Source organism: Anopheles gambiae, chromosome 3 (assembly GCF_943734735.2).
Source record: "Anopheles gambiae chromosome 3, idAnoGambNW_F1_1, whole genome shotgun sequence".
Taxonomy (NCBI): domain Eukaryota; kingdom Metazoa; phylum Arthropoda; class Insecta; order Diptera; family Culicidae; genus Anopheles; species Anopheles gambiae.
In genome coordinates, this window is record NC_064602.1 from 36,146,315 (window position 1) to 36,170,594 (window position 24,280).

The 24,280-nt window shown below is 51.9% G+C and overlaps 4 protein-coding genes across 11 annotated transcripts; 2 read left to right on the forward strand and 2 right to left on the reverse strand.

The window, feature by feature from the left end:
* The first annotated feature begins 116 nt into the window (after window positions 1-116).
* Window positions 117-15,199, forward strand: LOC1278929 (dynein axonemal heavy chain 7). Of its 3 annotated transcripts, XM_061660106.1 has the most exons (20): window positions 117-284; window positions 761-1,077; window positions 1,147-1,730; window positions 1,820-2,053; window positions 2,139-2,330; window positions 2,397-3,491; window positions 3,565-3,977; window positions 4,065-8,268; window positions 8,338-8,634; window positions 8,705-9,051; window positions 9,122-9,857; window positions 9,936-10,405; window positions 10,557-11,821; window positions 12,058-13,052; window positions 13,131-13,139; window positions 13,338-13,355; window positions 13,493-13,510; window positions 13,642-13,776; window positions 13,848-14,378; window positions 14,451-14,928. In XM_061660106.1, the coding sequence occupies exons 2-20, from the start codon at window positions 768-770 to the stop codon at window positions 14,661-14,663; spliced, it is 12,066 nt and encodes a 4,021-aa protein (XP_061516090.1). In that variant the 5' UTR covers window positions 117-284; window positions 761-767; the 3' UTR covers window positions 14,664-14,928. The 3 variants fall into 3 exon arrangements, with proteins under 3 accessions (XP_061516090.1, XP_061516088.1, XP_061516089.1); XM_061660104.1 differs by lacking the exons at window positions 13,131-13,139; window positions 13,338-13,355; window positions 13,493-13,510 and having other exon boundaries at window positions 14,451-15,199; XM_061660105.1 differs by lacking the exons at window positions 13,642-13,776; window positions 13,848-14,378; window positions 14,451-14,928 and having other exon boundaries at window positions 13,131-13,509.
* On the reverse strand, window positions 14,940-17,715 carry LOC1278930 (syntenin-1). Of its 5 annotated transcripts, none has more exons than XM_061660118.1 (4): window positions 17,529-17,715; window positions 16,203-16,668; window positions 15,866-16,101; window positions 14,940-15,788 (listed from the first exon to the last, which is right to left on the reverse strand). In XM_061660118.1, the coding sequence occupies exons 2-4, from the start codon at window positions 16,644-16,646 to the stop codon at window positions 15,470-15,472; spliced, it is 999 nt and encodes a 332-aa protein (XP_061516102.1). In that variant the 5' UTR covers window positions 16,647-16,668; window positions 17,529-17,715; the 3' UTR covers window positions 14,940-15,469. The 5 variants fall into 5 exon arrangements, with proteins under 5 accessions (XP_061516102.1, XP_061516100.1, XP_061516103.1 ...); XM_061660116.1 differs by having other exon boundaries at window positions 17,533-17,667; XM_061660119.1 differs by lacking the exon at window positions 17,529-17,715 and adding an exon at window positions 17,330-17,462.
* A 137-nt stretch (window positions 17,716-17,852) lies between these two features.
* Window positions 17,853-19,670, forward strand: LOC1278931 (RNA-binding protein with serine-rich domain 1). Its single transcript, XM_318582.4, has 3 exons — window positions 17,853-18,078; window positions 18,149-18,265; window positions 18,340-19,670. Coding segments are annotated over exons 1-3 (972 nt in total). The 5' UTR covers window positions 17,853-18,076; the 3' UTR covers window positions 19,193-19,670.
* LOC1278932 (importin-13) lies at window positions 19,661-24,259 on the reverse strand. Of its 2 annotated transcripts, none has more exons than XM_061660109.1 (8): window positions 23,333-24,259; window positions 22,789-23,268; window positions 21,166-22,713; window positions 21,001-21,093; window positions 20,793-20,925; window positions 20,554-20,709; window positions 20,287-20,458; window positions 19,661-20,202 (listed from the first exon to the last, which is right to left on the reverse strand). In XM_061660109.1, exons 1-8 carry the CDS (start codon window positions 23,648-23,650, stop codon window positions 20,115-20,117), a joined length of 2,988 nt encoding a protein of 995 aa, XP_061516093.1. In that variant the 5' UTR covers window positions 23,651-24,259; the 3' UTR covers window positions 19,661-20,114. The 2 variants fall into 2 exon arrangements, with proteins under 2 accessions (XP_061516093.1, XP_061516092.1); XM_061660108.1 differs by having other exon boundaries at window positions 19,661-20,226; window positions 23,333-23,972.
* Window positions 24,260-24,280: the final 21 nt, after the last annotated feature.

Consider the following 24,280-nt stretch of genomic DNA (forward strand, 5'->3'; position numbering starts at 1 on the left):
CGTAACATAGCTTTACATGCCTAGCAACGCAATCGGGCGTTTAGCTACCTTGGTTACCAAATATTTATCGAAATCGATCGGTTTAGTCGCTCATCGAACAAAATCCTAGTAAACTGGGTAGTTTAGTCGAACGCTAACTGTCATCGTGTCCGGACGCTTTCCGGAAGTGTGCCGTTGGTGAGCGGTGTTTTATCTTGTAAAAGAAATTGTGGTTTTGATATTTTTATGGTGTTTTTTTTAATGAGTTTTTAGTGATTCGTGTCCGTTTTGCATGGTGAAATAAGGTAAGATGACAGTACATTACGTATTTTTGCTACATTTTTTTACAGTGCTGGAAATAGGTAAACGAAGAATAATTACAATTTTAAAATCTTTCCGAACTCTTCTGCTTGATTTGAACTTTTTAAATTGCAATATAGAATACACAAGAGGTTTTGAGGCATTTTTTCTCGTTTTAAAAATGGTTTAAGCCCAATTCTTCTTTCACTGGTGGAAAAATTTTCACCAACGCCCAGTGCCTGTTATTTTCCACTAACCATGGCAACCTGTTTACCATCAAGCTCTAGGGGTAGCAGCGTAATCCGTTGCCAACAATTCCTTGACATTGATATTTGGAGCAGTGGTATTGCCGGAAACCAACAGCTGTTCTTTCAGTATACATTCCCCCACTGGGGTCGTTGTACCCCATTTCTCGGAATCGATTTATTTGCCGCATCAAACACACAAACTCTACCGCTTCCTCCCCTTTTTTGCTTTCTAGCACGCCAATGAAACCCAGCACGGATCGCAGGGCGTCGGCCCCGGTTCGCAAGCGCACGCAAGATGGCACAATGGTTGCACGTGCTGCCGGCGGCAGTTCGGAAGCAGCCGGTCCCTCGGGCTTGTTGCGGATCAATCGTCGTGCCCATCCGGAGCACAACACGAAACAGATCTGGCGCGAATTGAACATGCCGACGGATTGCAATTTTCTTGGCCCGAACGTGTTCAGCCTGCCGGAGAAGCTGCTGCGCCACAGTACGAAGATGCGGCCGTCCCCGTTAGCACGGCCCAAACCGGACCGGAATGCGGATAAAAAGAGTAGGAATTGTTATTAGACAAAGATTTGGTTATAAATGCATTAATTGTTTCTGTTTTTTTTGCTCAAAGAGATTCGCTCCTACACCGCACTGCGCAAAGATCGCGAAGACTTCCGCCGACGGCTGGTGCGGCTGATCGTGCGCAAGGAGCACGAGCGGGACGATCCGGAAAACACGTTCCCGAACGTGGAGGAGCGGGAAATGCTGCGGTATTATCACTACATCCGGCATGGCATTGATACGGTGCATGTGTCGCCGATCGATAAGCGTGTGCTGCAGCGCATTCTGCGCCTCATACCGAAGAATTTGACCCGCTGGAAGCAGCCGCTGCGCGATATTATCGGTGAGATTAAGGAAGACTACTCGTTTGCCGTGCGCAAGGCGGTGGTAGACTTTGTGCTGGGCGACGCAATGACCAAGTACGCACGGAAGGAAGAGACCACGCCGGGCCGGTTGGAAATTAAGGAGCTGCGGTTGAAGTGGAAACACCGGTACGATGAAAATCAGGCCAAGATTAAGCGGAATCTGTTCTCGATCAACGCGTGCTCGGAGCAGATCCTTGAGCTGTGGGATACGACCTTCAAGAAGATGCTGCTGGTAAACGTGCAGGAACTGGTGGCGAAAGGGGAAGCGTACGATTTGACCGAGTTTACGGTGAGTAAGCAATCGAGATTTTGGAGTCCTTTTTTGGGGCCACGTACATCTAACAATGATATCTATGCGCCTTGTTTATTTGCTTTTAGTCCACGGTGAACCAACAAATTGAAGAAACGAGACTAACTCTATCGGAAAAATGGTACGGTGCGATCAAGACGATCTTTCAGAAAGGCATCAAGAAGAAGCTCATCCCGGATAATTCGAAGCCGAAGATGTTGAAGAAGTTCTTCAACTCTTTAGCGACGCTGATGACGAGACAGCTGCAAAACCTGTGCATTAGTAGCATTGAATCGTACACGCACTACATCTGTGATGTTGGGGTAATTCATCTACTTTGTCTAACGATTTTGATATGTGTTGATATCTGAGATTACCTTGTCCAATTTTTGGGGGTTTTTTTTGCAGCGCTCAAACCAAGGATTTCGGCTGACGATTCTGTTGGAAAATCAAGACACGCTCTCGTTCATACCGAGCTTTCCGAGGTTTCAGATTGAGATATTGAAGATTATCGATAACATTGTAAAATCAGTTAAAAGTTTCCAGCGGATTGAACGGCAAATCTATCCCGATCTACCTTGTCCGCATGAAACGCTGAGGGTTCGTCACTATTACGCCTCGATTTAGTTTCAGTTCAAATGCATTCATTTTTTCCTCTCAAAATAGCCTGAAATTCCGCCGGAAGTGATTAACGTTTGCAAGGAGAAAATTCACGATGTGCTCGAGGAGCAACGCATCGGGCCGGAGCTGCGCATGCAGGACTTTGACAACTACATGACGCTGATGAACGGGTCCGACATCGACGACATCGAGCGGTTCATGGCGAAGCGGCCCAGCTTCGAGGAGTACTGCACGTACATACAGCGCTACAAAAAGATGGAAAATGAGGTGGCGCGCGAAATCTACGGCGTGGTGTCGATGGGTTTCTACGAGTTTCATCGCGAGGGGCTGATCGACACGCTCGAGGGTTCGGCGAAGTATATGCAGGACGCACTGATCGAGCAGATGACCAAAGATCAGCAGAACGGGGCGCAGCAGCTGGCGGTCGAGTATGAGGCGATCTCGACGAAGGTCATCACCATCCCGAAGGATACGGTGGAGCTGATGACGCTGAAGGCGTACGCGATACGGATGGAGGAGACGACGATACCGGAGATGGAGGAGCGGCTGAAGAAGAATCTGCACCATCTGCTGTACCTGACGGACTATACGATCTTTACGCCGCTGCAGATCAAGCAGAACAACAACACGTTCCAGTGGTACATGAAGATGCCGACCATCTTCCAGGACCACAAGAACATCATCGCGGAGAAGGTGATTGAGTATCAGGACGCGCTGAAGCGCCGCATCGAGAGCTTCCGGCGCGACCTGGAGCTGTTCTGGCAGCAGGTGAAGGAGTACGACTCGTGGGGTGACATTAAGAATCTGCAGAAGTACAAGAAGAAGGCGACGGCACTGGACAACAAGCTGGTGGCGGCGATGGAAAAGATTGACCACATCAATGAGGAGGAGACGGCGTACGGGTGGGAGCTGTCCCAGTACCCGATCCGCAAGCAGTGCCACGATAAGCTGGCCCCGTACAAGCAGCTGTACGATGCGGGGCAGGAGTTTATGGACAAGCACGATCTGTGGATGCACTCGCAGGTGGGAATGCACGATCCGGAGCAGATCGACGATACGGTCGGGTTGCTCTACCGGACGGTGTACAAGCTGGAGAAGCATTTTTCCGATTCGTATCAAACGCAACGCTTGGCGCATGATGTGAGTGTGCGGGGTCTTTTATTCGTCTTTGAGAGGCTGCTTTGGTCACGATTTGCCTTTTATTCAATTTCAGATCAAGACCCGAATCGATCAGTTCAAGACACACTTGCCGATTGTGCAAACGCTGGGCAACCCTGGTATGAAGGAACGGCACTGGGAACAGGTGTCGGAAATCATTGGATTCCCTATACGCATTTCGGCCGAGCTGACGCTGGAGCGTGTGATCGATTATGGACTGGATGACTACATCCAGCGCTTCGAAACCATCTCGGAGAGTGCAACGAAGGAGAACAACCTGGAAAAGGCAATGATCAAGATGGTAAACGAGTGGAGCGATATGTCGTTCGTGGTGCTGCCGTACCGAGACACGGGCACCTACATCCTGGCGGCGATCGATGACATCCAGGTGCTGCTGGACGATCACATCATCAAGACGCAGACGATGAAGAGTTCGCTGTACATTAAGCCGTTCGAAAAAGATATCATGTAAGTATGGTCGCTGATCCTCCAAACTTCCCAAACTTGGTAAGATATGATATGATTCGCACATGTAATACACCACTACCTGTCCAGCGCCTGGGAGAAGAAGCTGATGCTGCTGCAGGACATACTGGATGATTGGCTGAAGGTGCAGGCGACCTGGATGTACCTGGAGCCGATCTTTTCGAGCCCGGACATACAGTCGCAGATGCCGGAAGAGGGTCGCCGGTTCAGTGCGGTCGACAAGATCTGGAAGGATCTGATGAAGTCGGTGCAGGCCGACACGAAGGTTTTGGTGGTGCTGGAAATAGACAAAATGTCGGAGAAGCTGAAGAAATCGTACGGCCTGCTGGAGGTGATCCAGAAGGGGCTGAACGAGTATCTGGAGAAGAAGCGGCTTTACTTTCCCCGCTTCTTCTTCCTGTCGAACGACGAGCTGCTGGAAATTCTGTCCGAAACGAAGGATCCGACCCGCGTCCAGCCGCACCTGAAGAAGTGTTTCGAGGGCATTGCGTCGCTTAACTTTACCGAAGCGCTCGACATTACGATGATGCGCTCGAGCGAGGGCGAAGAGGTGGACCTGGTGGAGGAGGTGTCCACCAGCAAGGCGAAGGGCCAGGTGGAGAAGTGGCTGCTCGATTTGGAGCATTCGATGAAGAAGAGCATCCACCTGAAGGTGGGCAAATCGTACGAGGCGTACACGGAGACGGAACGCCACAAGTGGGTGCTGATGTGGCCGGGCCAGTGCATCCAGTGCATTTCGTGCGCGTTCTGGACGCTCGAGACTACGATGTGCTTTGATAGTGAAGATCCGCTGGCCGCGCTGGAAGAGTATCTGGAGACGTGCAAGGTGCAGATCTCGTTCATTGTGGATTTGGTGCGCGGGAAGCTGGCGATGCAGAATCGGCTTACCCTGGGCGCACTGGTTGTGCTGGATGTGCACGCGCGCGACGTACTGCTGGACATGATCGAGCAGAAGACGACCCAGGTGGACGATTTCAATTGGTTGGCCCAGTTCCGGTACTATTTTGAGGAGCAAAACCTGGCGACCCGCATGATCAACTCCACGCTGATGTACGGGTATGAGTATTTGGGCAATACGGCGCGGCTGGTGATAACACCGCTGACCGATCGCTGCTTCCGGACGCTGTTCGGCGCGCTGCATCTCCATCTGGGCGGAGCCCCCGAAGGTCCAGCCGGGACAGGCAAGACGGAGACGACCAAAGATTTGGCGAAAGCCGTCGCGAAGCAGTGCGTAGTGTTCAACTGCTCCGATGGGTTGGACTACATCGCGCTGGGCAAGTTTTTCAAGGGCCTCGCGTCCTGCGGCGCCTGGTCGTGCTTTGACGAGTTTAATCGCATCGATCTGGAGGTGCTGTCGGTGGTGGCGCAGCAAATTTTAACCATCCAGCGGGGCATCAACTCCGGCTCGCCGACGATGGTGTTCGAGGGCACGACGCTCAATCTCGACCCGAGCTGTGCCGTGTTTATCACGATGAACCCGGGCTATGCGGGCCGTTCGGAGCTGCCGGACAATTTGAAGGCACTGTTCCGGTCGGTCGCAATGATGGTGCCGGACTATGTGCTCATCTCGGAGATTGAGCTGTACGCGTACGGGTTTTTGAACGCGAAGCCGCTCGCGGTGAAGATCGTCGCCACGTATCGGCTCTGCTCGGAGCAGCTGAGCTCGCAGCCCCACTACGACTACGGAATGCGGGCGGTCAAATCGGTACTGAAGGCGGCCGGCGCACTAAAGCTCCGCTACCCGGACGAATCGGAAGACATATTGGTGCTGCGGTCGATTAAGGATGTAAATTTGGCGAAATTCCTCAACCAAGATGTGCCACTGTTCCAGGGCATCATCTCGGACCTGTTTCCGGGCGTGGTGCTGCCGAAGCCGGATTACGCAGTGTTCGATGCCGCGGTGGAGAAGGCGTGCGAGAATAACAACAAGCAGTTCACGCCCTTCTTCCTGGAGAAGGTGCAGCAGCTGTACGAGATGATTGTAGTGCGACACGGGCTGATGATCGTGGGACCACCGCTGGGCGGCAAAACGACCGCGTACCGCGTGCTGGCGGAGGCGCTGGCTACGATTGAGGAGCTGGGCGAGATGGGCGAGCATCGGGCACAGTACACGGTGATGAACCCGAAGGCGATCACGATGGGCCAGCTGTACGGGCAGTTCGATCCGGTGTCGCACGAGTGGAGCGATGGCATACTGGCGGTCAGCTACCGGCACTATGCGCAGAGCACGAGCACGGATCGCAAGTGGCTAATATTCGACGGGCCGGTCGACGCGATCTGGATCGAGAACATGAACACGGTGCTGGACGACAACAAGAAGCTGTGCCTGATGTCGGGCGAAATCATACAGCTGTCGTCGACGACGAACCTCATCTTCGAGGTGATGGATCTGGATGCCGCCTCGCCGGCCACGGTGTCGCGCTGCGGCATGATCTACATGGAGCCCAGCTCGCTGGGCTGGGAGCCGGTGCTGGAGTCGTGGAAGAACACGCTCCCGCCGGCCCTCCACTCGATGAACAAGCAGGTGATCACGCAGATGTTTCACCGCTTCTGCCCGATGCTGCTGTGGTTCGTGCGCCGGGGCGGCGGACTGCGCGAGATGATGCCGACCAGCGACTCGAACCTGGTGCTGTCGGTGATGCATCTGTTCGACTGCTTCATGGACGACTACCGGAACGAGGCGTACATGAAGGCGGTGTCGGAGGTGGACGTGCGGGCGCAGCTCGAGGGGGTGTTCTTCTTTTCCTGCATTTGGGCTATTGGCGGGCCGCTCGAAACCGACAGCCGGGGCAAGTTTAGCGAGCTCTTCCGCGCACTGACGGAGAAAGTGTTTCCGCCCGAGCTGAACGAGAAGTTCCGCATACCGGAGCATCTGCAGGTGCAGCCGCTCTCGAAGCCATTCATCTTCCAGATCCCGAAGGGCGGCACCGTCTTCGACTACCGCTTCACCAAAGAGGGCAAGGGCAAGTGGCGCCCGTGGGCCGAGGAGATCGGCCAGAGCACCAGCATCCAGCGGGACGTGCCGGTGAATCAGGTGATCGTGCCGACGATCGAAACGATACGCATCGGTGCACTGCTGGAGCTGCTGGTGCAGCACGGCAAGTGTTTGCTGCTGGTGGGCCCCACCGGCACCGGGAAGAGCGTCTACACGATCGACTTTCTGCTGAAGCGCAACGATACGAACGTGTTTAAGCCGCTGCTGATAAGCTTCTCGGCGCAGACGACCGCCAACCAGGTGCAGGACATCATCATGTCGAAGCTGGACAAGCGGCGCAAGGGTGTGTTCGGGCCGCCGCTCGGCAAGAAGTGCGTCGTGTTCATCGACGACGTGTCGATGCCGCTGAAGGAAACGTACGGTGCGCAGCCCCCGATCGAGATAGTGCGCATGTGGCTGGACCACTGTCTCTGGTACGACCGGAAGGACGTGACGGCGATGAAGCTGGTCGATCTGCAGCTGATGTGCGCGATGGGACCGCCGAGCACGGGCAACACGGTCTCGCCCCGGTTCTCGCAGCACTTCAACGCGATCGCGCTGGACGAGTTCGACGATCAGACGCTGATCGGCATCTTCAGCAAGATCGTGCTGTGGCATCTAGATACGCGGGGCTTCTCGAAAGAGTTTGACCCGTGCATCGATGAGATCGTACTGTCGACGCTTCAGATTTATCGCCAGGCGCGTGCCATCCTGCTGCCGACGCCGGCCAAATGCCACTATCTCTTCAATCTGCGCGACTTTTCGCGCGTCATCCAGGGTGTGCTGCTGTCCGTGCCGGAGGGCACGGAAACGCTCAACAGCATGCGGCGGTTGTGGGCGCACGAGATACTGCGCGTGTACGGCGATCGGCTGGTGGACGACAGTGACCGCGAGTGGCTGTTCGAGGAGCTGTGCACCGTGATACGCGAGTACATGAAGGAGGATCCGAAGGATCTGTTCGATCGGTTTGTGGAAGGGAACGAGCTGACGGAAACGTCGCTGCGAGCGCTGATGTTCTGTGACTTCACAAACCCGAAGGCAGACACGAAGCTGTACCTGGAGGTGATGGATATTGAGGAGCTGAGCTTTGTGGTGGAGTCGTACCTGGTGGAGTATAACAACATGTCGAAGAAGCCGATGTCGCTGGTACTGTTCCGGTTTGCGATCGAGCATCTGTCCCGGATCTGTCGCATTATCAAGCAGCCGCGCAGCCATGCGCTGCTGGTTGGGGTCGGGGGGTCCGGTCGACAGTCGCTGGCCCGCATTGCATCCCATATATGTTCGTACGAGCTCTACCAGGTATGCGCATCGGTCTGCATGAGTTGTCGTGTCAACTGTTGATTATTGTCGCCTTGCGTCTTCTCTCAGGTTGAGATATCACGCCAGTACGGCATGACGGAGTGGCGTGAGGATATGAAGAACCTGCTGAAGAAAGTCTGCGGCTCCGATCAGCACATCTGCTTCCTGTTCACGGACACGCAGATCAAGGAGGAAGGATTTCTGGAGGACATTAACAACCTGCTCAACTCGGGAGAAATTCCCAATCTCTTCACTAACGAGGAAAAATCGGAAATTATCGAGAAGATGCGGCAGATGGATCGTCAGAAGGAGAAGAGTCAGCAGACGGATGGTAGTTTGGTGGCACTGTTCAATCTGTTTGTTACTGTAAGTCTCTAGCTGAAGATCTGAAGGGTTTTCTGCGCAGGCGAAAGTACATTGTATCACTCCATTACAGATCATACGAGATCAGCTGCATATCGTGCTATCGATGTCACCGATCGGTGATGCCTTCAGGAACAGGGTTCGCAAGTTCCCCTCGGTCGTGAACTGCTGCACGATCGACTGGTTCCAACCGTGGCCTAAAGATGCACTGACAGCGGTCGCAACCAAGTTTTTGTCCACGGTGGAGATGACCGACATGGAGCGTCAGTGCTGTATCGATATGTGTATGGAGTTCCACACCACCACCCAGCAGCTGTCGGATGAGTTCCTGTTGCGACTGAAACGCTACAACTACGTCACACCGACCTCGTATCTGGAGATGATCCACACTTTCAAGACACTGCTCGACAAGAAGCGCACGTATGTGACGATCTCTGGTGTCCTGTTTCCAGTTCCAAATACTTGCTTTTTTGTGTTTTCTTCTTTACAGCGAGGTGTTGACGGGCAAAAATCGCTACCTGACCGGGTTGAAGCAGCTGGAGATTGCGGCCCAACAGATCGGTGTTATGCAGGAACAGCTCGAGGCAGTACAGCCACAGATGAAGATCGCCGCCGAAACCGTTGCCCATCAGATGGCCAAAGTGCAGGCCGATAGTGAGGTAGCGGCCGAGCAGAAGCAGATGGTGGAAAAGGATGAAGCGGCCGCCCAAGAGCAGGCGGCAGCAGCGAACGCTATCAAGGAGGTGTGCGATGCGAAGCTGGCAGATGCAATGCCCATTTTGGATGCGGCCATGGAGGCACTGAACACACTCACGCCCGCTGACATTACGATTGTAAAGACGATGAAAAGTCCTCCGATTGGGGTAAAGGTGGTGATGGAGGCGGTTTGCATCCTGAAGGATCTAAAGCCGGATCGGGTGCAGAACCCATCTGGGATGGGCATGGTCGAGGACTACTGGGGTCCATCGAAGCGTGTGCTGGGGGATATTAAGTTCATGGACGGGTTGCTTAACTTCGACAAGGACGACATTCCCCCGAAGGTGATACAGAAGCTGGAGGAGCGCGTCTTCACGAACGAAAACTTCGATCCGGAGAAGGTGAAGGCGGCATCGACGGCAGCGGAAGGGTTGTGCAAGTGGGTGATAGCAATCGCGAAGTACGACAAGGTGGCGAAGGAGATTGCACCAAAGAAGGCGGCTCTTGCGGAAGCACAGGCCAGCTACAATGTAAGGAATTCAAGGCGTTTCACTCGTTGTTTTGCACCATTTTCTGTAACGATTTTTTCTTCTGTCTCCCCATTTAAGTCTGCAATGACGATACTGAACGCAAAGCTGGAGCAACTGCGCATTGTCGAAGAAAACCTTGCCGATCTTCAGCGCAAGCTAGACGAACAGATTGCTCAGCACGCGAAGCTGCAGGCGAATGTGGAGCTGTGCATGAAGAAGCTCGAGCGTGCAACGGAGATTATTACCGGGCTGGGCGGTGAGAAGGATCGATGGCAAACGGCTGCCGACACGCTGGCCCTGATCTACGACACACTGACGGGGGATGTCCTGATTGCGTCAGGGATCGTTGCGTACCTCGGACCGTTCACGATGCAGTTTCGGGCACAACAAATCGCCCAGTGGATCGAACGGTGTACGGATCGTGGGATTATCTGTTCACCCGACTTCCAACTCGTCAACGTGCTGGGCAATCCGGTGGACATTCGGGCGTGGAACATCTTCGGACTGCCGAGTGATGCGTTTTCCGTCGAAAGTGCCATCATAATTCAGTAAGAATTCAATGGCTTCGTTTTCTTATAGGATTTGTGCTGAGATCCTGCATTGGATATTGGATTCCGTTTGGAAAAGCAACTTGTGTAGTCTACTAATTAGATATGAACAATGTAATGTAATTTTTCTTCTCCCTCCCCCTTTTTTTAGCAACGCTCGTCGCTGGCCACTGATGATCGATCCCCAGGGGCAAGCAAACAAGTGGGTACGCAACATGGAGAAAGCCAACCGCATTTGCATCATCCGCCTGACGCAGCCCGACTATACGCGTGTCCTCGAGAACGCCATCCAGTTCGGGCTGCCCGTGCTGCTAGAAAACGTCGGCGAAGAGATCGAACCCATGCTGGAGCCGATACTGCTCAAGCAGATCTTCCGCCAGGGCGGCACCATGTGCATCAAGCTCGGCGATTCCATCATCGAGTATAACGATTCGTTCAAATTTTACATCACCACGAAACTGCGCAGCCCTCACTATCTGCCCGAAATTGCGGTCAAGGTGACGCTGCTCAACTTTATGATCACCCAAACGGGGCTGCAGGATCAGCTCCTCTCCATAACGGTAGCGCGCGAGCGGCCCGACCTGGAGACGGAGAAAAACTCGCTGATCGTGCAGGGGGCGGAGAACAAGCGGCAGCTGCAGGAGATCGAGGACAAGATCCTGCAGGTGCTGTCGTCCGAGGGGAACATCCTCGAGGACGAGACGGCCGTGTCGGTCCTAAGCTCGTCGAAAACGCTGGCGAACGAGATCAACGAGAAGCAAATCATTGCCGAGGTGACCGAGCGTCAGATCGATGTGGCCCGGCTGCAGTACACACCGATCGCGGCCCACTCGACGGTGCTGTTCTTCACGATCGCGGACCTGGCCTGCATCGATCCGATGTATCAGTACAGCCTGTCCTGGTTCGTGAACCTGTTCACCGCGGCTATCGACAATACCGAGAAGGTGGACGAGGTCCCAGCACGGTTGGAGGACCTTAGGACCTACTTCACGTACAGTCTGTACGAGAACATCTGCCGGAGTTTGTTCGAGAAGGATAAGATACTGTTTTCGCTACTGCTCGCTACCAATTTGCAGCAGGACGCTGGGCAGCTTGGGGCGGCTGAGCTGATGTTTCTGCTTACGGGGGGTGTTGGGTTGGACAATCCGGATCCGAATCCGGCTGGGGGATGGTTGCCGGACAAGAATTGGGACGAGCTGTGCCGGTTGACGGTGTCGTTCGAGGCGTTTGGGGCGCTGAAGGAGCATGTGGTGAAGAATTTGGGTAGCTGGAAGCAGTACTTTGATGATTATACGCCTCATGAAGCGCCCATTCCGGAACCGTGGAACACGAAGTTGACGCCGTTTCAGAAGTTGCTGGTACTGCGGTGTTTCCGGGCGGATAAGCTCGTTCCAGCGATTGAGCTGTACGTGGCGAGTAAGTAAAATGTTAAGTGTTTCCTATCTGAAATGTCGAGTGCGAGGTTGTAAGAGGGATTCTCAATCTTCAGAAGAATAGGAGTAACAAACTTATTTGTGAGCAGGTTATTTTTCTTGGGTCCCCTTGTGAAATCGTTGCCCATAGCAGCCGCCTAGTTTGCTTAGTGCTTAATCCATGGGTTTGAGTTCTAAAAGGAAGTCAAATGATCGTCTTATTCCTATTCCCTACTCCAGAAACGATGGAACCAAAGTACGTCGAACCTCCGGCCTTCAACTTGGGTGCATCGTACGACGAATCCAACTGCTGCGTGCCGCTCATCTTCGTGCTAACACCCGGCACCGACCCAACTGCAACACTGATCAAGTTTGCCGACTCGCAAGGACTCGGCGCCAACCGCCTCTTCTCCCTATCGCTCGGCCAAGGTCAGGGCCCGATCGCGACCAAAATGATCGACGAGGGCACCAAGTTCGGTAACTGGGTTCTGCTGCAAAACTGCCACCTGGCCCAGAGCTGGATGCCGACGCTCGAGAAGATTTGCGAAAGCTTCCAGCCGGACACAACCCATCCCGACTTCCGGCTGTGGCTCACCTCCTACCCGACGGAGCACTTCCCGGTGGTGGTGTTGCAGAACGGAATCAAGATTACCAATGAGCCGCCGAAGGGGCTGCGCATGAACGTGACGCGCTCGTTCATGAGCGACCCGATCTCGAACGTGGAGTGGTTCGAGGCGTGCAAGCAGCCGGCCAACTTTAAGAAGCTGCTGTTTAGCCTGTGCTTCTTCCACGGCATCGTGCAGGAGCGGCGCCAGTTCGGGCCGATCGGGTGGAACATACCGTACGAGTTTAATGAGACAGATCTGAGCATCAGCCTGACGCAGCTGCGGATGTTTTTGGACGAGTACGAGGAGGTGCCATATGTGGCGCTGCGCTACCTGACCGGCGAGTGTAACTATGGCGGGCGGGTGACGGACGATTGGGATCGGCGCTGTCTGAACACGATACTGGGCCGGTTCTATACGGCCGCGGTAGTGGAGGATGCCGATTACATCTTTGACGAGGCGGGCCTGTACCCGGTGCCGGAGCTGAAGGAGCACGAAGAGTTCGTGACGTTCATCCGGGAGCTGCCGATCATTGCCCGGCCGGGCGTGTTTGGGCTGCACGAGAATGCGGACATTATCAAGGACCAGAAGGAGACGGACACACTGCTGGCCAGTGCACTTAAGACGCAGGTATGTGTGACGCGTTTGGCTGATGCTTTTCTCAATTCATAACGACCCAAACTTCCTTACTTGATGCTAATCCAAAAGGATCGTACGGTAAGTATGGGGGATATTGAAGTTTATTTGGGGTGCAAGGGAGTTCGAGGTAAACAACAGTGAGTATGGGGACTGTGAGTCCTCACAGCACGTTTAAAGTAAGAGGCTTTTGACGTCTGTATGTGTTAGTTAAAACAAATTTTTAATACTATTTTCCAAATCCAATGCTACCTCTCAACCTCAAACCGTTTCCCTTAGGATTTGCTGCAAATGAAGGTAAAGTATGAGCAGGGTTGGAGAGTTAAAAGTGATGTAACAATTGCTTAAAATTATTTATAAAATCAACATAATTTCCTTTTTGATTGGCTTCTAAATCTCTCATTGGATCTTTTTAATCAATTGGCAATTGACAGATTCTTGAGGATCTGAAGGTTTGTATAAAATTTGAATGAAGAATTATTACTTTAATTTATTTCAAACTCTAAATTGGATTAAAATTGAATTATGATTTTGTATAGAATTTCGAATTCCTCGATCATTAATTGCCTTTCAATCGTTGCAGAACACATCGACCGGTGTGTTCAAGGAGACGCCCGCCGAGCTGGTCATTCGTGTGTCGACCGATATGTTGAAGCGCCTGCCGGCGGAATTCGACCGTGAAGCGGCACTGGAGAAGTATCCTACCGATTATCATCAGGTGCTTTCGATCAATATTTGCAGCTGACTGTACTCCAACTAAAACCCCAAAAACCCCTTCCACCCCTCCAGAGCATGAACACGGTACTGGTGCAGGAGATGGTGCGGTTCAACAATCTGCTCATCTGCATCCGGAGCAGCCTGCAGACGGCCCGGAAAGCGATGCAGGGACTGGTCGCCATGTCGCCCACCGTCGAGGAGGTGGTCAGCGCCGTACTGATTGGCAAAATCCCTTCTGTGTGGGCGAAACGATCCTACCCCAGCCTGAAACCGCTCGGCTCGTACATTGTGGACTTTATCGCGCGGCTTGAATTTCTCCAGCAGTGGTACGACGAAGGGCCGCCGGCCACCTTCTGGGTGTCCGGGTTTTTCTTCACCCAGGCGTTTCTAACCGGCGCTCAGCAAAACTTTGCCCGCAAGTACGTCATACCGATCGATCTGCTCGTGTTCGACAACGAGGTGTTGCGCGAGACGGACATTACCGAACCGCCGGAGGATGGGGTGTACGTGTACGGACTGTTCCTGGAGGGGACCCGCTGGGACAGGGAGAAGGGCTACCTGCAGGAGTCCATTCCGCGGGTGCTTTTCGACACCGTGCCCTACGTGAGTACACGATTCATGGTCGAGGAGAAGTGATTGAGTGTTTTCATTTAATACTGTTGCTCGATTCTTTAGATCCTACTCAAACCGATGAAGAAAGATGACTTTGTACCACGGCACACGTACCGGTGTCCGGTTTACAAGACGGCGGAACGGCGCGGCACACTCTCGACGACCGGTCACAGTACAAACTTTGTCATAGCGCTGCTGCTAAACTGTGATCCGAACGTTAGGACGGACCACTGGGTTATGCGCGGAGCGGCTATGCTGTGTCAGCTTAGTCACTAACCGGTTTGACGTTCGTGGATGGAAGTGGCATGGTATGCATGGTACAAATGAAGGTATTTCCTAGTTTTTTTCTATCCCCTTTTCCGTCGTTGCTTGGCGTGAGAATGGTGGTGGAATTTAAATTAACGGGGATTTTCCCATCAAACTATTACTGACGTATTTTGGAAATGGTATTTAAATTCCTTATTGAAATTAAATTAGCATCATCTACTGCTTTTTGAAATTTTTGTCACTTTCCCAATATTTAATATTCAAATATTTTAATAAAAAAAATCATTTAGAGGGACATAATAAAGATGTCATAATACATCATATTTTTATTTCATGACTTAAACCCATTGCATGTAATATATATATAGGAGGATGTGCGCCGATAATACGGAGGATTTTGGAATAATATTATATATACTTCACGTAATAATAATACGATAAAATATGCTTCACAAACATAGAAATGGCAGACATGGTCATTAAGTTGTGTTTGATTAGTAGTTCATAACAGTAAATGACAAAATAACTCTGCTGGCTGAGAGCAACGTAAAATCGTTGTGTAAGATTCTTTTCCTGTATACTTCTGTTCGCTCTTCCAACACACAAAAACAGACTTTGGCCGTGTTTCGGGTGTTTCCTGCTCCGTGTGACGCAGCTCAGTTACTACCCGCCTGAGGTTCCTCGATTTACACTGGGTGGAGTCGGCTTTTCGTTTGTGTTTTTGTTTTGTTTAACATGTATCATAGAAAATTGTTTAACTTTGCGTGTAATTTGGATAAACGTGTATGTGTATGTGTGAGAACACAATTTAGAGATTAAAAATCTGGCACCGAATGGTCCATCTTGCCCCGCAGCCACGAGGTGGACAGCTTCTTGATCATCACGTCGTAGATCATCTTCGGCACGATCGTGAGCGTCATGACCTGGTCCGAGCTGCTGATCAGCTCCCGGATTTCCTTGTCCTTCATGGCGATCACATTTTGCCCGTTCACCTCGAGCAGCTGCTGATCGATCAGCAGTCCGTTGCGGGCGGCGGACGAATCCTTCACGATCGCCGTAATGGTGCCATTGTTAAACTGGAACCCGAAGCTACCGGCCGAATCTTTGTGCAGTGTAATGGCACGCTCGAAGGGTCTGTGTGGGGGTGAAAATTGTGTTTTTGAAAACAAAAAAGGGCCTTCCCGAACATGCTCTTCCGATAGTGTACATACCGATCGCGCACCACCACCGAGATGTTGTTCTTGTCGCTCTTCTTCAGCAGCTTGTGCACATCGTCCACGGAAAAGCCGGCCACCAGCGTACCGTTGATCTGCAGTATCTGGTCGCCAAAGCGCAAACCCGCCAACGCGGCCGGACTGTTCTTTACGACCACGCACACAAAAATGCCCTTATTGATCGCCTGCACCCGCAGGCCGACCTTCTTATCCGCACCCTTGCACATTACGAGCTGTTAAAGTGTGTGTAGGAGGTGTGAATAGATTACCCAGAAAAGAGAAAACGGGTTTAGTAACAATGGAAGTGTGTGTGTAATGTGTAACAGTTGCTTACCTCACGAATGCCGTTCGTCACTTGGGCACGCTGCAGCCCGGTAAAGTGGCCCGAAACGGGTGCGACCATATTGGCATTGCTCACGATCGCCACCGTCGACTGCTGGGGTACGATCGCGGTCGACGGGGCAACGTGCGCCGGTGCCATGTACTGGGGCATGTTCGCCTGGATCATCTCCTTGGACAGCTCCAGGCCCATGTACTCGTACAGATCGGGATACATGATGCTGGCCGCCATCGGAGGGGAAGAGGGTTTTTCATCCATCTTCGCTGAGGGTGTGTCGTTCGTGAAGCTGGGATACAACCCGTAAGCATCCTTTGGGGCGGATGGTGGGTACGGGAGGTGCTGCTGCTGTTGCTGGGCTGCAGCGGTGGCGATGGCCGTGTTTTGTGACTGCACCATCTTATCCACCAGCATGTCCTCGAGCGACGGATAGAGCGACATCTTGGACGTGTGTGTGTGTGTGCTGAAATGAGAAGCAAAATTTGCTTAGAGCTGACGAAAGATGATGATGTGCCGTTGATTGTGCTGTGGGGGGAAATATAATACGCTAAACTGATAAGCTCACAATTGTAACTAGATGTTTTGATAAGCTTTAGCGTTAGTATGGCCGAGCAGTAATTGAAAGTGAGTCATTACGAAAGATGCGGTGATGCTGTCGAATGATCAAAACCGTCCTCCAGCTACCTTTTCCAAGAGGTTGATGAACAAGACTTGATTAACACTTTGCGTATCTAAGCTCAACCCTAGCAACCGAACTGCTGTTGTTCTACTCTAAAAAAACTGCCCTTCATGCACCAACGACTGAACTAGCGAATGTGTGCCCTTCTAGCTCTTTGTTGTCTAAGACTCTTTGTTATCCCAAAAAACCACTCCAGACGCCCAAGAAGAAAACTCGCGCTACCACCACAAATCGATGAAGAAATGCACTTTTATGCGCCCCAGATGACATTGATGCAGTACGGCGCATTTTATTATGTTCTTGTGTGGGGGGAGGGTGGCACAAAAGCTATGCAAGCGAAATGGCAACTTACTTCTGTGCAAATATAAAATGAACTAAATTGTGAAATCGGCACGTTTTGCGCTTAAAAAAATTCAACGCGGTACGAACGCAAGGCGTGACTCACACTGGCACTGGCCACACTCTCCAATCTCTGTGGGGGTTTATTTTGCTTCGCTAGCTAGATTTTATGCTGCTTTCGGCCGGAATATGAATCATCGTTCGGTTACGTTTCTTGTTTTTGTTCTTCTTTTTGCGGGCTCACGACGCCAGAACAGAACAACAACACACTTATAGGAGGAGGAAAAAAGCTTATTTTTCCGGACTAACCTGCAGTGATGGTGGATGTGTAGAAGGTTTATTCGGAGTATTGTACGTGCTCACAGCTTGAAAGCAGTTTTAGAAATAAATTGATTGCAATTTATTCCACTAACGATTCGATGCACGATTTGTTTTGTCCAGCAGATTTATTTGTTTTGATATGGCGCTCGTGCTGTCAACATGTGTGTAAACGCCACTGCAGCACAGGGTGTCTCCGGTGAGAATAAGTTTTACTCTTTTTCTACAAGCAAAGATGCAATTTTTAATGCGAATCAGTAGTTTTTGTGGAAAACATAAGTTTTTTTGGTTAATTAAGAGCGGGTTTTATTATTATTTTGTAATCTTTTTTGATTGTGAAATAACTATAACAACCTTGCCACCTTTTTGACAGCGAGCGTACCTTTCTGTCCACACCTTTGGCAGCACTCTTTGACAGTCGATTGTGGCAAGCGGCTTGCTTCCAGGCGTCTGCCATTTGTTTTTTTCGGCAAAGGAAAAAGATTATTGATTTTACGGTGCTAATCGAGACGAATCGTATCAACTTTTAAAGAAAATGTAAGTAGCATCATCGCAGGCGCACACCAGTTGCAGCAAACGTTACCCTAATGCGTGCCGTTCTTTGCAGGACACGGTCGAAGAATCAGTCCGACTCGGAGGAATCGGAAAAGGCCGACAAGAAGCAGCGCGGTCGTGAGAAGGAGCGTAAAAAGCGTACCTCTAGCAGCAGCGATAGCAGCGGAAGGTAGTGTAAACATTGTTTTCCCCCGTTTTTGTGTTGCCTGTTTCGCTCATCGTATGTTTCGCCCCTCCCGACAGCTCATCGGACAGCAGCTCCTCGCGCAGCAGTTCCGGTTCGCGGTCGAGCTCGTCCAGCAGCAGCTCGTCCTCGTCCAGCTCCTCGTCGTCGTCCAGCAGCGGGGCCGAGCGTTCACGCACCAAGCGCAAAACGAACACCCGCTCCCGGTCGCGGTCGCGCAGCAAGAGCCCGGCCCAACCGGCCCAAAGCTGGGACAAACAGTCCGCCGCCACTGCCAAGGAACCGCCGGTAAAGGGCACGAGCGTGCGGTCCAAGTCGAAGGAGAAAACGGAACGCCGCAGTTCGGAACCGCGCGACAATGACAAGGAAAACAAGCAGGCCCGGGCGCCATCGGTCGACAAGTCGATCAAAGATTCGCGCAGCCGCCGCTCGCGGTCCGGTTCGTCGAAGCGCAAGCGTCGCGAACGTTCCGTCACGCCGCGCCCGGTACGCATCCACATCGGGCGGCTGACGCGCAACGTTAACCGTGATCACATTGTGGAAATCTTCAGCTCGTACGGCGAGATCAGCAAGGTCGATTTCCCGATGGAACGGTTCCAACCGTTCGGCCGTGGGTTCTGCTACGTCGAGTACGTCGACCCGAATGGGGCGGAAAATGCGATGAAGCACATGGACGGTGGCCAGATCGATGGGCAGGAGATAACGGCATCGCCCGTGCTGGTACAGAAGCAGCGCCCGCCGATGAGGCGTCCCTCGCCGATCATGCGCAACAATCGGCCCATGCCGCGCTGGCGTACCTCGCCGATGCGCTACCGGCGCCGCCCATCGATCCGACGCAGCCCGCGGCGTAGACGATCGCGCAGCCCGGTCAGGCGGCGTCGCCAGAGCAACAGCTCGGACAGTTCGCGCTAGGGTGAGCGGGGGGCGGGGGAAGATTTTGGTAGCATTGATCGGTCTTTTCTTTTAAATTGATTTGTGTTTCAATCCTCTAATCTTACTACATGCATGCATGCACCTCCCTTTTTGTGGTGGGGATAGTTTTGTATCACAGTGTTTGGTATTGGCTCCTTGTGTGAGTGTGTCTGTGTGTGAGTGTGTGGATGGATGGAGAATAAGCATAAGCAATCTGTTTAAGCTTCCTGCAATGCTCTTTTGTCCAATTTCTACACCCGTACTGTGGAGTGTGCAGTGCGGTAGTAGCTTTTATTTGGTTTGAACTAGAATGACTAGCAATACGAACACGGACGGGACACACAAAAAACCACCACAAATAAAAACTAACGTGAGATGAAGATGTGACACTCGCACCCCTTTTTTCTGTTCAATAATTAACATGTAAAACCATAAATAGATTAAACAAAATAAACCAACAAATGGAAGTAAAATAAAATCAATGTCGCATCATTTTTATTTTCGCATCCTAAGAAGAGAAACACGCTAGGCAGACATTTATCAGTTTTTTGTTGTGATAAGATGGTGGTGGTGTTGGGGCACACACACACTACTGCGTGTGATGGGAAGTAATCGGCTTTTCCGCGGGTGTCTCCAGGTATCCTTCATTGGCACACCATTATCGTTCACACCGGTTATTTTCCGGTTTTTTTTTTTCTTTACTCAATCGGGCCGGATTGTTGTCCATCGGGGGAGTGCGAACCGAACGTTCGCTTTTGTACACAACATAGCAGTAATGGTTATTTTCCTTATTTTTTGTTTTACTACAGGCTAAAAATCACATTGGTTAGATTGAAAGTATTTCCTGTTCACACAATCTCACACTGACTGACTGACTGGCTGCTGCTCCTGTGTTGTAAGTGTTTTTTGCAACATTTTGCGCTTATTTGTTCTCATACTCGACAATGTTCCTGCAGAGCGCGGCAAACTTTCGCACATGATCCTGCACCAGCCGCTTGTTAACCCGCTCCCTGGAGAAAAGAGTGTTCATTTCACTTTTATTTTTTTTAATTGTATTTTTACCACCACCAGTGAAAGCAAAGCGGCAAACTTACTTGATAATTTTGCGCATAAACTGCTCCTTATCGGTGGCGCTGACGTACGCGGTCGGGAAGTTCGGTACCTCCAGCAGCTTCATCCACTGGATGAATTCGGCCGGATAGCGGAAGTTGAGGGCAAGGAAAATGTCGGCAAAAATTTCCACCTGCGTGCGAAGGGCTGTACCACCTGAAGGAAAGTAGGAGGGGGGGGGGGGGGAGGAGGCGTATAAAACAATGTTTCTAAGCCTTACACGGTTTAAATGTTGAAAATGTCGTACGAACCAATACACAGGAAGGTAGATCGGACAATGTTTTCGCCCTGCGCCAGTATCACGTTCATCATGACGGGGTGGTTGGTCGATTCCTTTACGAACATCGTGATGAACGCCACGCTCTTCTTCATCGGGCCCGTCTCTGGTAACATCATACACTTGGTGGCTGCAGGGAAAATATGAAGAAGAAAAAAGGGTGTAAAAAGCTATTATTCGAACGCGAACGCTACTCCACTTGGAGGAACTTACCGTAATCCACCAACTTCATACAGTCTATCTGTACCTCGCTGTAGCAGATGGGTATCTTTTTCGATATTCTCGTGTTGAACGCGTAGAACGTTTCAATCAGATCCGCTATCCGGGACAGTTTACCCACATTTCGCTTGAAAAAGTGAAGAAGAGTTTTGCTGTTAATTTCTCGTTCCTTTAGGAAGAGCGTCTCTGTTCATCGTGTTACCTCCATCTGGTTAAAGTTGTAGTCCATGATGGCAGTAAACAATTGCACCATGAGCTGCCGACAGTCTTGATCTTTGTAAAACATCAGGATGAACTGAAATGATAAAACAAACGAAAGGGAATTGAAAAAGTGGCTCTAAAATCAAAAAAAACCCTCTCCCCTTACATTTCCGGCAATATCCGCCGCCGAGACGACGCAGTTCGTGTTCAGGATGGACAGCACCAGACAGCACATCTCAGTAAGCAGCGGTTTAATGTCATCCATCAGGTTGGTCAGCGCCTGCTGCAGCGCTTTGCACAGCGTGTCGATAACCGTCTCGTCGTGAATCCACAGCGTGCACAAGCTCTTCAGCAGGCCCATCGTTTTCTCCAGTATGAGCAGGATCGGCTGTACCGGAGCGCCCGGTGCCGGCGTTCCACCGGCCGGAAAGGGCAGCTTGTGCGGTCCCACGCCCACCACCAGCCCCTTGTCCATGTCACCCTCGGTCGGTTTGCGAATGTTCAGCGAGGAGAACAGCTTCGAGATCATTTCGAGCCGCAGCACGACCCGCGCCTTGGTCGGTTCGGTCCGGTCGTTGTTCTGCACGTGCACCTGCAGCTCCTCGAAGCAGGGCGAAACCATCGCATCCAGGTAGAGGATGATGTTTTCGTACGAGATGACGCTCAGTATGTTGCCGACGGTGTACATGAGCCGGATCATCTCCGCATTCTTCAGATGGCCTTCCTGCAGTGCCGTGCGGCAAGCGTCCAGCAGCGGCAGGGCGTACGGTATTACCTCCTTCTGGCACTCCGAGGTCAGGTCCTTCAGCCCGAGCGTGGCCTGGGACGCTTTGGTGGAGTTCAGACCCTTCACCAGCAGCGTGATGGCGGACGGCAGGTACTTGGGGTTGTCCCCGATCCACTCGCTGTACGCACCGACCGTTTCGAGCGCCATGCCGAACAGCTTGTCGCTGTACTTCTCGTACGGGATTTCGTTCAGCACCTTGAGCAGCTTCACGATCTGCTGGTGCTCGGTGTACTCGATCTTCTGCGCGATCGAGCAGAACGCGTGTATGGTCGCTTCGAGCAGTGTCCAGCTTTCCGTCGACTGCGGATCGTAGCTGAGGTACATGATCGATTCTTCCAGCGCCTCCGACAGCACGTCGAGCATCAGATCGTTCAGCACGTCGTGGCAGGACAGCAGCGTATCGCCAATGTCCTGCCGATAGCACCGGAACGCCTCCAGATCGTCATCGTTCCACTTGTGCAGAGAGGATTCGGTGGGCAGTTGCGATTTCCGCACCAGCACCTTCACCACGTGCGCGTAGACGGGCTTGATGGCTTCGAGGCAGCGCTTCTTGTGCTCGCCGCTGTCCATCGAGAGGACCTCCTCCTGCAGCATGTACCAGAACTCCATCGCGTACGTGCTGCACGATTCGTCCACCGGGTAGGTGCCCGGCTTGTCCGTGCACTTGATCAGCATGTCGACCGTGCGCGTGTACACCTTGGACACCTCCTCCGAGTCGGTAACGATGCCGGCAAAGATGGCCGACGAGAAGCACTCGAGGGTGGAGATGAACAGGGCGTAAATCATCAGCGCCAGGTTCTCGTTGTCGTTGTTCTCCTTGTACTCCGCGTCCAGGATCGGTACGAGCACGTCCAGGAACAGCTTCATGTAGTTGATGACGGTGAACGAATATTTCGCATTTTGCGTCGCGTACGACGAGATTATGTTCTGAAAATATGAAAAAAGGACAATTATACATAAAATGCCATCATCGGTTTGTGGCCTCGTTTGTGTGCTGCCTACCGCTAGCGACTTAAGTGCCGTTTCTGCAAGCTCATTCTCTTCCGGCATTAGACAGCCGTCGTCCTTTGGCTCCTTCCAGTAGCAGTAGTGGATCGCTTTGAGCAGCGTTTGTATCATGCCCTCGCGGTCGTTCAGATGCACATTGCCGTGCGCAACCCACGTGCCGGTACACTTGGCCGCATTGATCAGCCCGTTCATGTCGTGCGGCTCGACCGCGCTGCGGCTAAGCTTCTCGTTCAGGTACGTAACGACGGTTTGCATCACGAACTCCGCGTTCCGGTTCAGCTCCTCGCACACCACCGTGCGCGGGATCTGTGTGCGTATGTTTTTCACCTCCTCCGGTATGCCCTCCAGGACGGCCATCAGTATCTCGATCTGTGTCACCTTGGACAGGTTACCGAGCTGCTCGTGCAGGAACATGTTGGTCACCTCTTCGATCACGGTCGGGTGCCGTAGCATGTGTACGATAAAGAGACCCAGCTGAGGGAAGATGGTGAAGATGATTTAGATACACCAAAGGATACCGCAACGGATCCAAACTTACCGAAATACACAGTCTGTTAAGCACAATTTTCGGCCCATTCCCAAACAGTACGATCGTTTCGAGCAGCTTCTGCTTCAGCTCGTGGTGGGCCTCCTTCGGCACCTCGGCCCAATCGCTGCGCAGCTTCGAGTTGAGCGTGATTGCGCCGAAAAACTGTATTTCGGACGATTTGTTCAGCTGCATCAGCTCCCAGCAGAAGGACCAAGCCTGCGGGCTGTTCTGTACCTGCTGCAGCCATTTGTGCGTCTCCTTCTGCTGCTCCGACCCGCCCCGATAGAAGGACAGGACGGCTGCCTCGATGGTTTGCACTTCGTCCATGGCTTTTTCGTCCGGCGGTCCTGTTTCTGGTACGTGCCAGCACTCTCGTAGAGGCGGAAGAAGGGGACGACGATGCACTGCTCTAGGCAGTGGAATGGTGCTTTCTGATGTTGCTGATTGTTCTGTTAGCGCACAATAGAAACCGTCCTTTTGATGCTCATTTGTCGTCCATTGCTGTCTGTTTTGCTGTGGACGGGAGCTGTTTGGCCAGGGAAACGTTGCTGCCGTGCAAAATTAACAATTCTATCTCACACTAGCTCGGGGCAGCGATGTTGTTTCGGTTTCCTAGCACTGACAGCTTGTGTGGGTGGGTTGCTGTCACTGAACAAGGTCACTCTAGACAAGCTGAGTTGGAAAAGGGGAGAACGATTTGGAAAATCGTTGCTCTAGGAAGAATTTTTGCAATTTAAATATTTATTTTTCCATGTTTTACTACTCCTTATGCAATTCAAATGGTTGTAGATTCAGTGGAAATATTGAAATAAAAATGTTTATTGTGGCATTTTTTTCCTCACACCCAAGCTCTCTGTACCTTGATCGAAAGAAATGACTGCTCCGTGGCTGTCAAAAAGTGACGTTCGATTTCTTCCACCTTTTTTCTTCCTTCTTTGCACCTTCTTTTGAAAACGA